The sequence below is a fragment of the Oryx dammah genome, unplaced genomic scaffold, assembly GCF_014754425.2.
Source record: "Oryx dammah isolate SB20612 unplaced genomic scaffold, SCBI_Odam_1.1 HiC_scaffold_25, whole genome shotgun sequence".
In the NCBI taxonomy this organism is placed as follows: Eukaryota; Metazoa; Chordata; class Mammalia; order Artiodactyla; family Bovidae; genus Oryx; species Oryx dammah.
Window position 1 is genome coordinate 60,957,057 of NW_024070209.1, and position 14,599 is coordinate 60,971,655.

The window sequence follows — 14,599 nt, forward strand, 5'->3', positions numbered from 1 at the left end:
TTGCAGCACGCCAGGCCTCCCTGTCCATCTCCCGGAGTTCACTCAAACTCACGTCCATCGAGTCAATGATGCCATCCAGCCATCTCATCCTCTGTCATCCCCTTCTCCTCCTGCCCCCGATCCCTCCCAGCACCAGTCTTTTCCAATGAGTCAATTCTTCGCATGAGGTGGTCAAAGTACTGCAGTTTCAGCTTCAGTATCATTCCCTCCAAAGAAATCCCAGGGCTGAGCTCCTTCAGAATGGACTGGTTGGATCTCCTTGCAGTCCAAGGGACTCTCAAGAGTCTTCTCCAACACCACAGTTCAAAAGCATCAATTCTTCAGTGCTCAGCTTTCTTCACAGTCCAACTCTCACATCCATACATGACCACTGGAAAAACCATAGCCTTGACTAGACAGACCTTTGTTGACAAAGTAATGTCTCTGCTTTTGAATATGCTATCTAGGTTGGTCATAACTTTTCTTCCAAGGAGTAAGCATCTTTTAATTTCATGGAGGCAGTCACCATCTGCAGTGATTTTGGAGCCCCCCAAAATAAAGTCTGTTTCCACTGTTTCCCCATCTATTTCCCATGAAGTGATGGGACCGGATGCCATGATCTTCGTTTTCTGAATGTTGAGCTTTAAGCCAACTTTTTCCACTCTCCTCTTTCACTTTCATCAAGAGGCTTTTGAGTTCCTCTTCACTTTCTGCCATAAGGGTGGTATCATTTGCATATCTGAGGTGATTGATATTTCTCCCGGCAATCTTGATTCCAGCTTGTGCTTCTTCCAGCACAGCGTTTCTCATGATGTTCTCTGCATATAAGTTACATAAGCAGGGTGACAATATACAACCTTGACATATTCCTTTTCCTATTTGGAACCAGTCTGTTGTTCCATGTCCAGTTCTAACTATTGCTTCCTGACCTGCATATAGGTTTCTCAAGAGGTAGGTCAGGTGCTCTACTGATTATTCTTCTCTAAAATTACTAAAAAGAAGGTTAGGTACAGAATACTATCTACCATGTTTACTTTGAAATGTAATAAAATGGAATAAGAAAATCTATAAATATGGAAAGAAAACAGTGAGGGGAAAAAGCTCTCCAATAAAGGCTTTTTGACATATTTCCTGTTTTCTTTACTTTGTAAATCACCTATTGAAACGTCTTCACTGGCCATGGTTTCCCACTATTAATGTCAATGTTAATCACAAACATTTGAAATAAAGATACAAATTCAAGAATGTTTAGATGTATTTTACATTAAGTAAATAAATTACTCATAATAAAAATAATATATACTGGAAAATATAAAAACTGATTTCATTATTGCACATGGCACTTTTTTTTCCCTTTTGGGTGGGGAGGTTATAGTGCCTTATCTCTCTCTGCAAATAAACATCTGAGATCCTATGGACAAAATTACTTATTTACAGAAGGTTAGTAAATCCAAGCAGCCAGAAGGAGGAGGGGGATTAGAAGTCTAAGTTAGAACGAAAACAAGAACAACCTAAGCTGTAATTCTCCCTCTGTCACACACACACACAAACACACACAATCAGTGGTAAAGTCTATTGTCTGGATAAAGAACTTGGGATATGAGAAATACTACTGTTTAAAGTGAAGGAGAAATAAGGATTTTTGTTTAGTACCCTTTGTCTTCCAAACCCTAGAAAGTACATGAAATTCCTCATCAAAGTTTAAAATCTGAGCATATTCTACATATGAACTTAGTCTGAAATGTGCAATGACTTCATTGTGAGTTCCAACACAGGTATATACAGAAAAGTTATTATGTTGACAAATACTATACAATAAGTTACCATATAGGAGTAATTATTTGATACCTGATTTTGTCAGTTTAATAGGGCATAAATATTTTTGTCTTTTAAGTTCCAGTAATACAATTCCAAAGCATCCTCAAAAAATAACCAACTCAATAAAACATATTTCATGTATATACAAAACTCACTTATGAAATATATTTAAAATCTGACCTTCTCTCTCTGGAGTGAGCTTTTGTCTAAGAAGATGGTTTACAATGGCACACATGCTGATAAAGCACTCATAGCCCAGAGTGTCCCAGTTCATACTACTCAGGATGTTTATTGCCTCATAGATCTCATCACAGTGAATATACTGGAAGATGATGTCTACCAGACCCAGGTGTCCTTGTGTGAAGATACCTGTCACAAAAAATACATAAAATTAAGTGAATCATTTAAAAATAAAAATAACAAAAACATTTAACTTTCCTAGAAAGGAAAAAAAAACAGTGATCTTTTCTTGCATAAAGAGCTTGAAACGTGGGGTTTGGGGGGGCCAATAGTCATATATGGCACTGTGGTCAAATCTTCAAGTATTACCTATCAACTCCATCTTGCTTATGCTTACCATTCACCACACAGTAACACTTTTTACGCTACATAATCAACTGTTTAGACTAAAAATGAATAGATGTGAGAACTTTTAGGTAAATCACAATAGCTAACTGAATTTCCCACATGTCATCTAGGCCTCTATTGTATATGTGTGTGTGTGTGTGTGTTTAGCTGTGGGGGTCTTCACTGAGAAATGCAGTCTTTTCGTTGCAATGCTCAGGCTTCTCTAGTGACGCTGCACATGCTCCAGAGCATATGGGCTCAGCAGCTGTGGCACAAGCACATGGCTTCTTTAGGAGCAGCATATGGGTTCAGTCACCTCACGGGATCTTAGTTCCCTGATCAAGAATCAAGCCCACGTCTCCTGCACTGAAAGGCAAAGTCTTAACCATTGGACCACCAGGGAAGTCCTTGTGGTATATACGTAAAGACAGAATTTTGATGTAACACAATTCTTCTTGACCAGATTAAGTTGCATCTGATCTTGAGCCACATGTACTTGGTGGGAAAAAGTATAAATATTTACGACATAGAATACCACATACCAATTTATTTTACATTGGCATTTAAAGATTATCATCTTTGATTACTAATGATTATTCAGTTCAGTTCAGTCACTCAGTGGTATCTGACTCTTTGTGATCCCATGGACTGCAGCATGCAAGGCTTCCCTGTCCATCACCAATTCCTAGAGCTTGCTCAAACTCATGTCCATTGAGTCGGTGATGCCATCCAACCATCTCATCCTCTGTCGTTCCCTTATCCTCCCGCCTTCAGTCTTTCCTAGCATCAGGATCTTTTCCAAGGAGTCAGTTCTTCACATCAGGTGGCCAAGGTATTGGAGTTTCAACTTCAGCATCAGTCCTTCCAATGAATATTCAGGACTGATCTCCTTTAGGATGGACTGGTTGGATCTCCTTGCAGTCCAAGGGACTCTCAAGAGTATTCTCCAACACCACACTTCAAAAGCATCAATTCTTCAGCATGTAGCTCTCTTTATAGTCCAACTCTCACATCCATACATGACTTAGGAAAAACCATAGCTTTGACTAGACAGACCTTTGCTGGCAGAGCAATGTCTCTGTTTTTTAATCTAGGCTGGTCATAGCTTTCCTTCCAAGGAGCAATCATCTTTTAATTTCATGGCTCCAGTCACCATCTGTAGTGATTTTGGAGCCCCCCAAAATAAAGTCTCTCACTGTTTCCATTGTTTCCTCATCTATTTGCCATGAAGCGATGGGACCTGAAGCCTTGATCTTCATTTTCTGAATGCTGAGTTTTAAGCCAACTTTTTCACTCTCCTCTTTCACTTTCATCAAAAGGCTCCTTAGTTCTTCGCATTCTGCCATAAGGGTCGTCTGCATATCTGAGGTTATTGCTATTTCTCCCAGGAATCTTAATTCCAGCTTGTGCTTCATCCAGCCTGGCATTTCGCATGGTAAATAAGTTAAATAAGCAGGGTGACAATATACAGTCTTGACATTATCCTTTCCCTATTTGAAACCAGTCTGTTGTTCCCTGTCCACTTCTAACTGTTGCTTCTTGACTTGCATACAGATTTCTCAGGAGGCAGGTCAGCTGGTCTGGTATTCCCATCTCTTTCAGAATTTTCCACAGTTTGTTGTGATTCATACAGTCAAAGGCTTTGGCATAGTCAATATAGCAGAAGTAGATGTTTTTCCAGAACTCTCTTGCTTTTTAGATGATCCAAAGGATGTTGGCCATTTGATCCTTGGTTCCTCTGACTTTTCTATAACCAGCTTGAACATCTGGAAGTTCACAGTTCACATACTGTTAAAGCCTGGCTTGGAGAATGTTGAGCATTACTTTGCTAGTGTGAGATGAGTGCAAATTGTGCAATAGTTCGAATATTCTTTAGCATTGCTTTTCTTTGGGACCTTTTCCAGTCCTGATGCCACTGCTGAGTTTTCCAAATTTGCTGGCATATTGAGTGCAGCACTTTCACAGCATCACCTTTTAGGATTTGAAATAGCTCAGCTGGAAATTCTATCCCCTCCACTAGCTTTGTTAGTAGTGATGCTTCCTAAGGCCCACTTGACTTCACATTCCAGGATGTCTGGCTCTAGGTGAGTGATTACACCATCGTGGTTATCTGGGTCATGAAGATCCTTTTTGCATAGTTCTGCATATTCTTGCCACCTCTTCTTAATATCTTCTGTTTCTGTTAGGTCCCTACCATTTCTGTCCTTTATTGAGCCCATCTTTGCATGAAATGGTCCCTCGGTATATCTAATTTTCTTGAAGAGATCTCTAGTCTTTCCCATTCTATTGTTTTCCTGTATTTCTTTGCACTGATCACTGAGGAAGGCTTTCTTATCTCTCCTTGCTATTCTTTGGAACTCTGCATTCAGATAGGTACATCCTTTTCTCCTTTTCTTTAGCTTCTCTTCTTTTCACAGCTATTAGTAAGGCCCTCTCAGATAACCATTTTGCCTTTTTGCATTTCTTTTTCTCGGGATGGTCTTGATCCCTGCCTCCTGTACAGTGTCACAAACCTCCGTCCATATTTCTTCAGGCACTCTATCAGATCTAATCCCTTGAATCTGTTTGTCACTTCCACTAATCATAAGGGATTTGATTTGGGTCACACCTGAGTGGTCTAGTGATTTTCCCTACTTTCTTCAATTTCAGTCTGAATTTGGCAATAAGGAGTTTATGATCTGAGCCTCAGTCAGCTCCCAGTCTTATTTTTCCTGAAGGTATAGAGCTTCCCCATCTTTGGCTGCAAAGAATATAATCAATCTGATTTTGGTGTTGACCATCTGGTGATGTCCACGTGGAGTCTTCTCTTATATTATTGGAAGAGGGTGTTTGCTATGACCAATGCCTTCCCTTGGCAAAACTCTATTAGCCTTTGCCCTACTTCATTTGGTACTCTGAGGCCAAATTTGCCTGTTACTCCAGGTATCTCTTGACATCCTACTTTTGCATTCTAGTCCCCTATAATGAAAAGGACATATTTTTGAGTGTTAGTTCTAGAAGGTCTTGTAGATCTTCATAGATCCATTCAACTTCAGCTTCTTCAGCATTACTGGTTGGGGCATAGACTTGGATTACTGTGATACTGAATGGTTTGCCTTGGAAATGAACAGAGACCATTCTGTCATTTTTGAGATTATTGTAAAGAAATGATTATTAGTAAAGAAATAATTAGAATTAATCTTGCTATTGATCCTCTTGCATAACTAAAGAAAATTCACTTCTAAGCTAACAGAAATAAGAACATCAAATAAAGCAGGGGGTGGGGAGGGAGGCATTCTGTTCGAATTTTATCTTATCTTTTAAATACAGAAGACCTCTTTTGAAACTAACAAACTCTGTTTAATTAAATGACAATAAGCACTAGCACCTTTTAAGGTTTTTTTTTTTTAAGCTTTAAAACAATATTTGTTTGTAAAATCTTTTTCCTTCTGCAAATGTTTACTGATATGAATGAATCTACAAAAACTTCTCAGTACAGATAATCATAAAATTAAATGAGAAAATGTATGTGAAGTTATCTGGAATCTGTAAAGTATACAATATACTACTATAACTCTTCATTACTGTCATCATCATCATCATTTACCTGAAATAGTTATAGGTTTCAGAATTTTTAAAAATGTATTAGCTCATGAGAAAGATCCTGAAATTATTGATATTAACTTCAAGTCATATAAAAATGAGACCTTGTACTATACCAGCAGGACTCAACTTGATAAGGAATCTGGGGAATTACCCTGACTATTCTGGAGGGAGGAAATGGCAACCCACTCCAGTATTCTTGCCTGGAGAATCTCATGGACATAACAGCATGGAGGGCTACAATCCACAGGGTCTCAAAGAGTAAGACACAACTGAAGCGACTTACATCAGCACTCCCACTGTACTAAGCAATAAAACTTTACTATTCTTTTTGTGTTGGTAGAATCAACAAATGCTACTGTCCAAAAGCCTTCATGCTGCTGCTGCTAAGTCGCTTCAGTCGTGTCCGACTCTGTGCGACCCCACAGACAGCAGCCCACCAGGCTCCTCCATCCATGGGATTTCCCAGGCATGAGTACTGGAGTGGGTTACCACTGCCTTCTCCGAAAGCCTTCATGATCCTACAGTAAAGTGCTGGAAGTCTTCATAAATCAGGGTGGTTCCTTTGCAGTAGATATTAATGTTTAAGAATTTTGAAGACAACCAAAAATATCTGAAATCTACTGAGTCTGTCTATATCCTAATACTTCTAACATGAGAAATAACTGATGTATTGAGAGGAAAAGCTAACATATAGTCATAATCAAATTGTTTAAAAGGTGATAAAGAGAAAAACTTAAAAAGCAGCCAATGAACACAAAAGCTGGTTCTTTGGAACAATGTGTAAAATTGACCAACTTCTGCCTAAATGGAGGGAAAGAGAAGATACACTTCTCAGTATCAAGAATAATCACCAAAGGACCCACAGACATTAAAAAATAGTAAGTGAATAATATGACTAACTGTATAGATATAAATATAATTTAAATGAAATGTATTCCTTGAAAAGACACAAATTATCAAATCTCATTTAAGAAGAAATAAGAATAGATAACCTGAATGATCCTATATTATTTAAATTTGGATGTGAAGTTTAAAAACCTTTAAACATACACACACACAAAAACAGATGACTTCATTGGTAAACTGTCTCAAACAGTGAGAGAAGAAATAATACCACCTTTACATAACTCAAAATATAAGAGGAGGAAATGATTCCTATTGCATTTAATGATATCAGCATTACATTGAGACCAAAACTGACAGACATTACAAGAGAAGAAAAAGAAAAATAAAGGTCAGTACCTCCCATAAACAAATACAAAAATCCTTAACAGAATATTAATAAATTAAGCAACATATTAAAAAGATAATATATCATGAACAAGAGATTTATCCCACAAATACACGGTCATTGAACCAACTGAAAACTAATCAGTTCACTATATGACCAGAAAAATCACACAATAATTTTAATACAGAAAAAGCACTTGAAAAAAACTGAACATCCACTCAAGAAAACATAACCCAGGAGACTAGGAATAGAAGGGGACTTCCTCAACCTCCTACCATCGTGTGTGTGTGTGTTAGTTGCTCAGCTGTGTCCGACTCTTTGCAACCCTATTGACTGTAGCAGCCAGCTTCTCTGTCTGTGGGATTTCCCAGGCAAGAATACTAAAGTGGGCTTCCAGTTCAAGATGATGGAGAAGAAGGACATGAGTTCATCTCCTTCTGCAAGAGCACCAAAATTACAACTATCTTCTGAACAACCATTGATAGAAGAACGCTGGATAAAAGATACCAAAAAAGATACCCAATGCCCAATGACAAAGAAGCCGGAGGGAGATGGTAGGAGGGGCACAATCATGATAAAATCAAATCCCATACCCACCAGGTGAGTGACCCACAAACTGCAGAATAATAATACCAAAGAAGTTTTCCCATTGTTGTGAAGGTTCTGAACCCAACATCAGGCTTCCCAGCCTGGGGGTCTGACAAAGGGACTGGAAATCCCCAGGGAGTCTGACCTTGAAGGCCAGTGCAATTTGATTATTGGACTTCCACAGGACTAGGGGAAACAGAGACTCTAGTCTTGGAGGGCACAAACGAAATCTTGCATGCACCAAGACCCAGAGGAAAGGAGCAGTGGACCCCACAGGAGACTGAATGAAAATTTCCTTGTTAGTGTTGGAGGTTCTCCTGTGGAGGCCTGGGTCAGCAGGGGCTCACCATAGGGATGGGGGCACTGGCAGCAGCAAGTCGAGAAGGTTCCCAATGGTGTAAGCCCTCTTGGAGGTTAACCCTAGCATACAGCCTGTAGACCCCAGGACTGGGTCATCTCAGGCCAAACGACTATCAGGGAGGGAGCACAACCCCACCCATCAGCAGATAATTGGATTAGCTTTATTGAGCAAGTCCCTGTCCACCAGAGCAAGACCCGGTTTTTCCTACCACCAGTCCCTCCTATCAGGAAGCTGACACAAGCCTCTTAGCCTCCTCCATCAGAGGGCAGACAGAAGAAGCAAGAAAAACCAGAGTCCCATGGCGGCTAGAAGAAGAAACATATTACAGAAAATTAATCAGGATGAAAAAGTGGAAAGCTATGTTCCAGATAAAGAGACAAGGTAAAATATCAGAAAAAAAACTAAATGAAGTGGAGATAGGCAACCTTCCAGAAACAAAATTCAAAATAATGTTAGTGAAGATGATCCAGAATATTGTGAAAACAAAAGAAGAGCCAAAAAATGTTTACCAAAACCTAGAAAAATTAAAGAACAAACAGATGAATAACACATGAGAAGAAATCAACAACAGAATAACTGAGGTAGAAGAAGGGATAAACGACCTGAAGAACAGAGTGGTGGAAATCATTGCCATATAACAGAATATAGAAAAAAGGATAAAAAGAAATGAAGACAGTCTAAAAGACCTCAGGGTCAACATTAAACACACCAACATTCACATTATAGGAGTCCCAGAAGGAGAAGAGAGAGAGAAGGAACCTGAGAAAATATTTGAAGAGATAATAGTTAAAAACTTCCCTAACATGGGAAAGAAAATAGTCAACCAAGTCCAGGAAGCACAGAGAGTCCCAGGCAGAAAAAACACAAGGAGGAACACACCAAGATACATAGTAATTAAAACTGACAAAGATTAAAGACAAAGATAAACTATTAAAAGCAATAAGGGAAGAATGACAAATAACATACAACATAACTCCCATCAGGCTAACAGCTGATTTCTCAACAGAAGTTCTACAAGCCAGAAGGGAATGGCACAATATATTTAAAGTGATGAAAGGGAAGAAGCTACAACCAAGAATACTCTACTCAGCAATACTCTCATTCAGATTTGATGGAAAAATCAAAAGCTTTACAGACAAGCAAAAGTTAAGAGAATTCAGGACCACCAAACCAGCTTTAAAACAAATGCTAAAGGAACTTCTCTAGGCAGGAAACACAAGACAAGGGAAAGACCTACAGAAAATAAATCCAAAACAATTAAGAAAATGGTAATAGAATCATACATACTGATAATTACCTTAAATGTAAATGGATTAAATGCACCAACCAAAAAACATAGACTACCTGGGTGTATGAAAAATGTGCATGTAAGCACTTCCACTTATCAGATCACTCTGCTTGACCCCTCCAAACTGTAGGTAATGAGTTTATATTGTTTAGGTTAATCATGTTCACATTATGGCTTGCAGCATGTATGTGAAGTTGTTCAGTTGTGTCTGACTCTTTGCGACCCCGTGGACTGTAGGCCACCAGGCTCCTCTGTCCACGGGATTCTCCAGGCAAGAATACTGGAATGGGTTGCCATTTCCTTCTCCAGGGGATCTTCCCAACTCAGGGATCGAACCCAGGTCTCGTGTTTTGCAGGCAGACGCTTTATCCTTTGACCCACAATGTCTGTAACTATTATCATATGTGTATCCTATTGCTGCATTTTGGAAGAAGGAGCCTTATTGGCTTGCAGCTATAACTATCTTTTTTTTTTTTTTGGTCTGGCTATTGACTGTGAAAATTGATAAACATGTTTTACTATTGTGATGACATAACCATTACTCACTTAATACCATAGTATCAGATTGGTCCACAGAAAAATGAAAGAACTCTATTATCACCAAAACTACAGTTTAATAGAAAAACCTGTAGTCACTTTTTAAAATCTAGATGCATATCAGAATTACTTTGGAGTTTTCTGAAAAATACAAATGCCTAGGTATTGCTTTTTTTTTCTCCAGAGCTCCAGATATTTTTGTAATGATCAGCCATATTAAAAAAACAACTGAACTATATGAAGATCTTTTACTTTTATCTAGTTTGTTTAACTTTTTCTATTTCATATTCAGTGCTCTGACTTCATTTACTTCAGGTTTTTCAATTACTCCATCTCTTGTTTAAAATATGTATAATATATATGTTTTAGAAAACTTATGAATTTTTGTCTCGGAGAAGGCAATGGCACCCCACTCCAGTACTCTTGCCTGGAGAATCCCAGGGATGGGGGAGCCTGGTGGGCTGCCGTCTATGGGGTCACACAGAGTCGGACACGACTGAAGTGACTTAGCAGCAGCAGCAGCATGAATTTTTGTCTAACTAAAAAATTTATGACATTTTGATTATACTTGTTTGACTTAGTATGAACAGAATGCTATATTCATATTAAAAATCAATTTCAACTCATACCTCACACCATATACAAAGAATTAACTTGAGTTAGTCAATAAACCTAATTGTAGAAGCTAAAATAATAAAATTTCTAGAAGAAAAAAGGGTCAGACAAAGACTATTTTGATAAGACAAACAATATGTCATAAATTAAAAAAGATCTAATAGCTGGCTTTCATCAAAACTAAAAACTTCTGCACCTAAAATCTAGTATCCAAAAAAGAACTTGTGTTCAGAATATATAAGAACTTATGATTCAATAAAAAACAATCCAGTTCAACTGGGGCAAAAGATTTGAAGATTTACTTCATCAGAGAAGATATATGGCAATAAGCACATAAAAGATGAACAACTCCAAGGTTCATCAGGGAAATGCCAACTAACACCAACTACACCTACTACAATGGCTAAAATTGAAAACATCAATAATGCCAAGTTTTAGTGAAGATGTGGAGTAATTGGAACTCGAAACTATTTTCCTCTTAAATTAAACTTAGAGTAGTGCTTAGTTCCACGGTTCTTCCCAAAAGAAATCAGAATAGACCTCCATACAAAGACTAGTACATGAAAGAACAGATCATTTTCAATGAAACTGGCTAAAATTGGAAACAACTAAAATGCCTGTCAACATGTGAAGATAGATTGTGATATCTCTATATAATGGAATACTACTCAATAATGTAAATGAAAATTTACAGATATACACACCAATATGGAAAATTCACAAAGATTAATACTGAGTGAAAGTAGCCAGATACAAAAGAGTACCAATTTATTAGTCTACTTCTATGAAAATTCTAGAAAAAGCAGATCTAACTTGTAATAACAGACAACAGATCAATGTGCTTTAGCTTTGAGGGAGGCAGGGACTGACTGCAAAGGGGCTTGAGAGGATTTTGAGGGTGATGGAAATGTTTTACATCTTGATTATGGTGATAATCACACTGTTGTCCAGTTTCTAAGTGGTGTTCAGCTCTTTGCAACCCCATGGACTGAAGCATGCCAGGCTTCCCTGTCCTTCACTATCTCCCAGAGTCTGCTGAAACGTATGTCCATTGAGTCGGTGATGCCATCTAACCATCTCATCCCCTGTTGCCCTATTCTCCTGCTCTCAGTCTTTTCCAGTGAGTCATATCTTTGCATCAGGAGGCCAAAGTACTGAGGCTTCAGCTTCAGCATCAGTTCTTCTAGTGAATATTCAGGGTTGATTACCTTTAGGACTGACTGGCTTTATCTCCTTATTGTTTAAGGGACTCTAGAGTCTTCTGCAGCACCACAGTTCAAAAGCATCAGTTCTTCAGTGCTCAGCCTTCTTTATGGTCCAACTCTCACATCTGTAAATGACTACTGGAAAAACCAGAGCTTTGGCTATATGGACCTATATGACTATATGGACCTATATAACTATATAGGTCCATAAAGACTATATGACTATATGAGTTTTGAGACAGCTTTTTAACTCTCCTCTTTCAACATCATCAAGAGGCTCTTTAGTTCCTCTTCAGTTTGTGCCACTATAGCGGTGTGTGCATGCTAAGTCACTTCAGACCTGTCATGGGATTCTCCAGGCAAAAATATTTGAGTGGGTTTCCATACCTGCCCCCAGGGGATCGTCCCAATCCAGGGATTGAACTCATATCTCTTATGCCTCCTTCACTGGCAGGCAGGTTCTTTATCACCAGCTCCATCTGGGAAGCTCCATTAGAGTGGTATCATCTGCATATATGATGCTGCTTATATTTCTCTCAGCAATCTTGATTCCAGCTTCTGATTCATCCAGCCCAACATTTTGCATGATGTACTCTGCATAGAAGTTAAATAAGAAGGATGATAATATTCAGCCTTGAGATACTCCTTTCCCAATTTTTAAACAGTCCATTGTTCCATGTCTGTTCCTAACTGTTGCCTCTTGACCTGCATACAGGTTTCTCAGGAGGCAGCTGAAGTGGTCTGGGATTCCCATCTTTTTAAAAATTTTCTACAGTTTGTTGTGATCAACAGTCAAAGACTTTAGTGTAGTCAATGAAGCAGAAGTAGATAGTTTTCTGGAATTCCCTTGCTTTTTCTATGACATAGTGGACGTTAGCAATTTGATCTCTGGTTCCTTTGCCTTTCCTAAATCCAGCTATACATCTGAGAGTTTTCAGTTCATGAACTGCTGAAGCCTAGCTTGAAGGATTTTGAGCATAATCTTGGTAGCATGTGAAATCAGTGAACTGTACGGTAGTTTGAACAATCTTTGGCACTGCCTTTCTTTGGGATTATAATGAAAACTGGCCTTTTTAGTCCTGTGGCCACAGCTTACTTTTCTAAATTTGCTAGCATATTGAGTGCAGCAATTTAACAGCATCATCTTTTAGGATTTGAAGTAACTCAGCTTGAATTCCATCACCTCCACTAGCTTTCTTTGTAGTAATGCTTCTAAAGGCCCACTTAACTTCACGTTGCAGGATGTCTGGCTCTAGGTGAGTGACCAAACATTGTGGTTATCTGGGTCATTAAGATCTTTTTTGTATAGTTCTTCTGTATATTCTTGGCACCTCTTCTTATCTTCTGCTTCTCTTAGGTCCTTGCCATTTTCTTTTACTGTGCCCATATTTGCATGGAATGTTCCCTCGGTATCTCCAATTTTCTGGAAGAGATCTCTAGTCTTTGCAATTCTATTGTTTTTCTCTAGTTCTTTGCTTTATTCACTTAAGAAGGCTTTCCTTTCCCTCACTGCTATTCTTTGGAACTTTGCATTCAGATGGGTATATCTTTCCCTTTTCTCCTTTGCCTTTCACTTCTCTTATCAGCTATTTGTAAGGCCTCCTCAGACAATCACTTTGCCTTCTTGCATTTCCTTTTCATTAGGATGGTTTTGGTCACTGCCACCATACAATGTTACAAACCTCTGTCTGTAGTTCCTGAGGCACTCTATCAGATCTAATCCCTTGAATGTATTCGCCACCTCCGCTGTGTAACCATAAGGGATTTGTCTTACCTGAATTTTGCGATAAGGAACTGATGATCTGAGCCACAGTCAGCTTGAGGTCTTGTTTTGCCTACTCTATAGAGCTTCTCCATCTTCAACTACAAAGAATATATCAATGTGATTTCTGTATTGACCATCTGATGATGTTCATGTGTAAAGTTGTTTCTTGGGTTGCTGGAAGAGGGTGTTTGCTATGACCACTTCATTCTCTCGGCAAAACTCTGTTAGTCTTTGTGCTGCTTCATTTTATACTCCAAGGCCAAACTTGCTTATTCCTCCAGGTCTCTCTTGAGTTCCTACTTTTGCACTCCAACCCCCCACACTGAAAAGGACATCTTTTTTTTTTGGTATTCATTCCAGAAGGTCTTGTAGGTCTTCATAGAAATCATTCAGCTTCAGCTTCTTCGGCATTACTGGTTGGGGCACAGACTTGGATTGCTGGGATACTGTATGATTTGCCTTGGAAACGAACCAAGATCATTCTGTCATTTTTGAGGTTGCACCCAAGTATTGCATTTCAGACTCTTTAGTTGACTGTGAGGGTTACTTCATCTCTTCTAAGGGATTCTTGCCCATAATAGTAGACGTAATGGTTATCTGAATTACACTCATTCCTGTTCCATTTTAGTTTCCCAAGATGTTGATGTTCACTCTTGTCATCTCCTGCTTGACCATGTCCAATTTACCTTGATTCACAGACTATTGGTTTTTTCAGTAGTCGTGTATGGATGGGAGAGTTGGACTATAAAGAAAGCTGCATGCCAAAAAATTGATGCTTTTGAACTGTGGTGTTGGAGAAGACTCGAGAGTCCCTTGGACTGCAAGGAGATCAAACCAGTCCATCCTAAAGGAAATCAGTCCTGAATATTCACTGGAAGGACTGATGTTGAAGCTGAAACTCCAATACTTTGGCCACCTGATGCAAAGAATTGACTTCTTAGAAAAGACTCTAATGCTGGGAAAGATTGAAGGCGGGAGAAGGGGACGACAGAGGATAAGATATCACCGACTCGATGGACATGAGTTTGAGTAAGCTCCGGGAGTTGGTGATGGACAGGGA

The 14,599-nt window shown here is 38.9% G+C and overlaps 1 protein-coding gene across 1 annotated transcript in view; it reads right to left on the reverse strand.

Annotated features, from left to right (window-relative positions):
* The window catches only part of LOC120851330 (WD repeat containing planar cell polarity effector), a 211,973-nt gene that overhangs the window by 107,042 nt on the left and 90,332 nt on the right, over window positions 1-14,599 (reverse strand). The window contains exon 10 of the mRNA XM_040224029.1: window positions 1,978-2,166. Coding sequence (XP_040079963.1) covers window positions 1,978-2,166 — 189 coding nt within the window. The remainder of the gene's footprint in view (window positions 1-1,977; window positions 2,167-14,599) is intronic.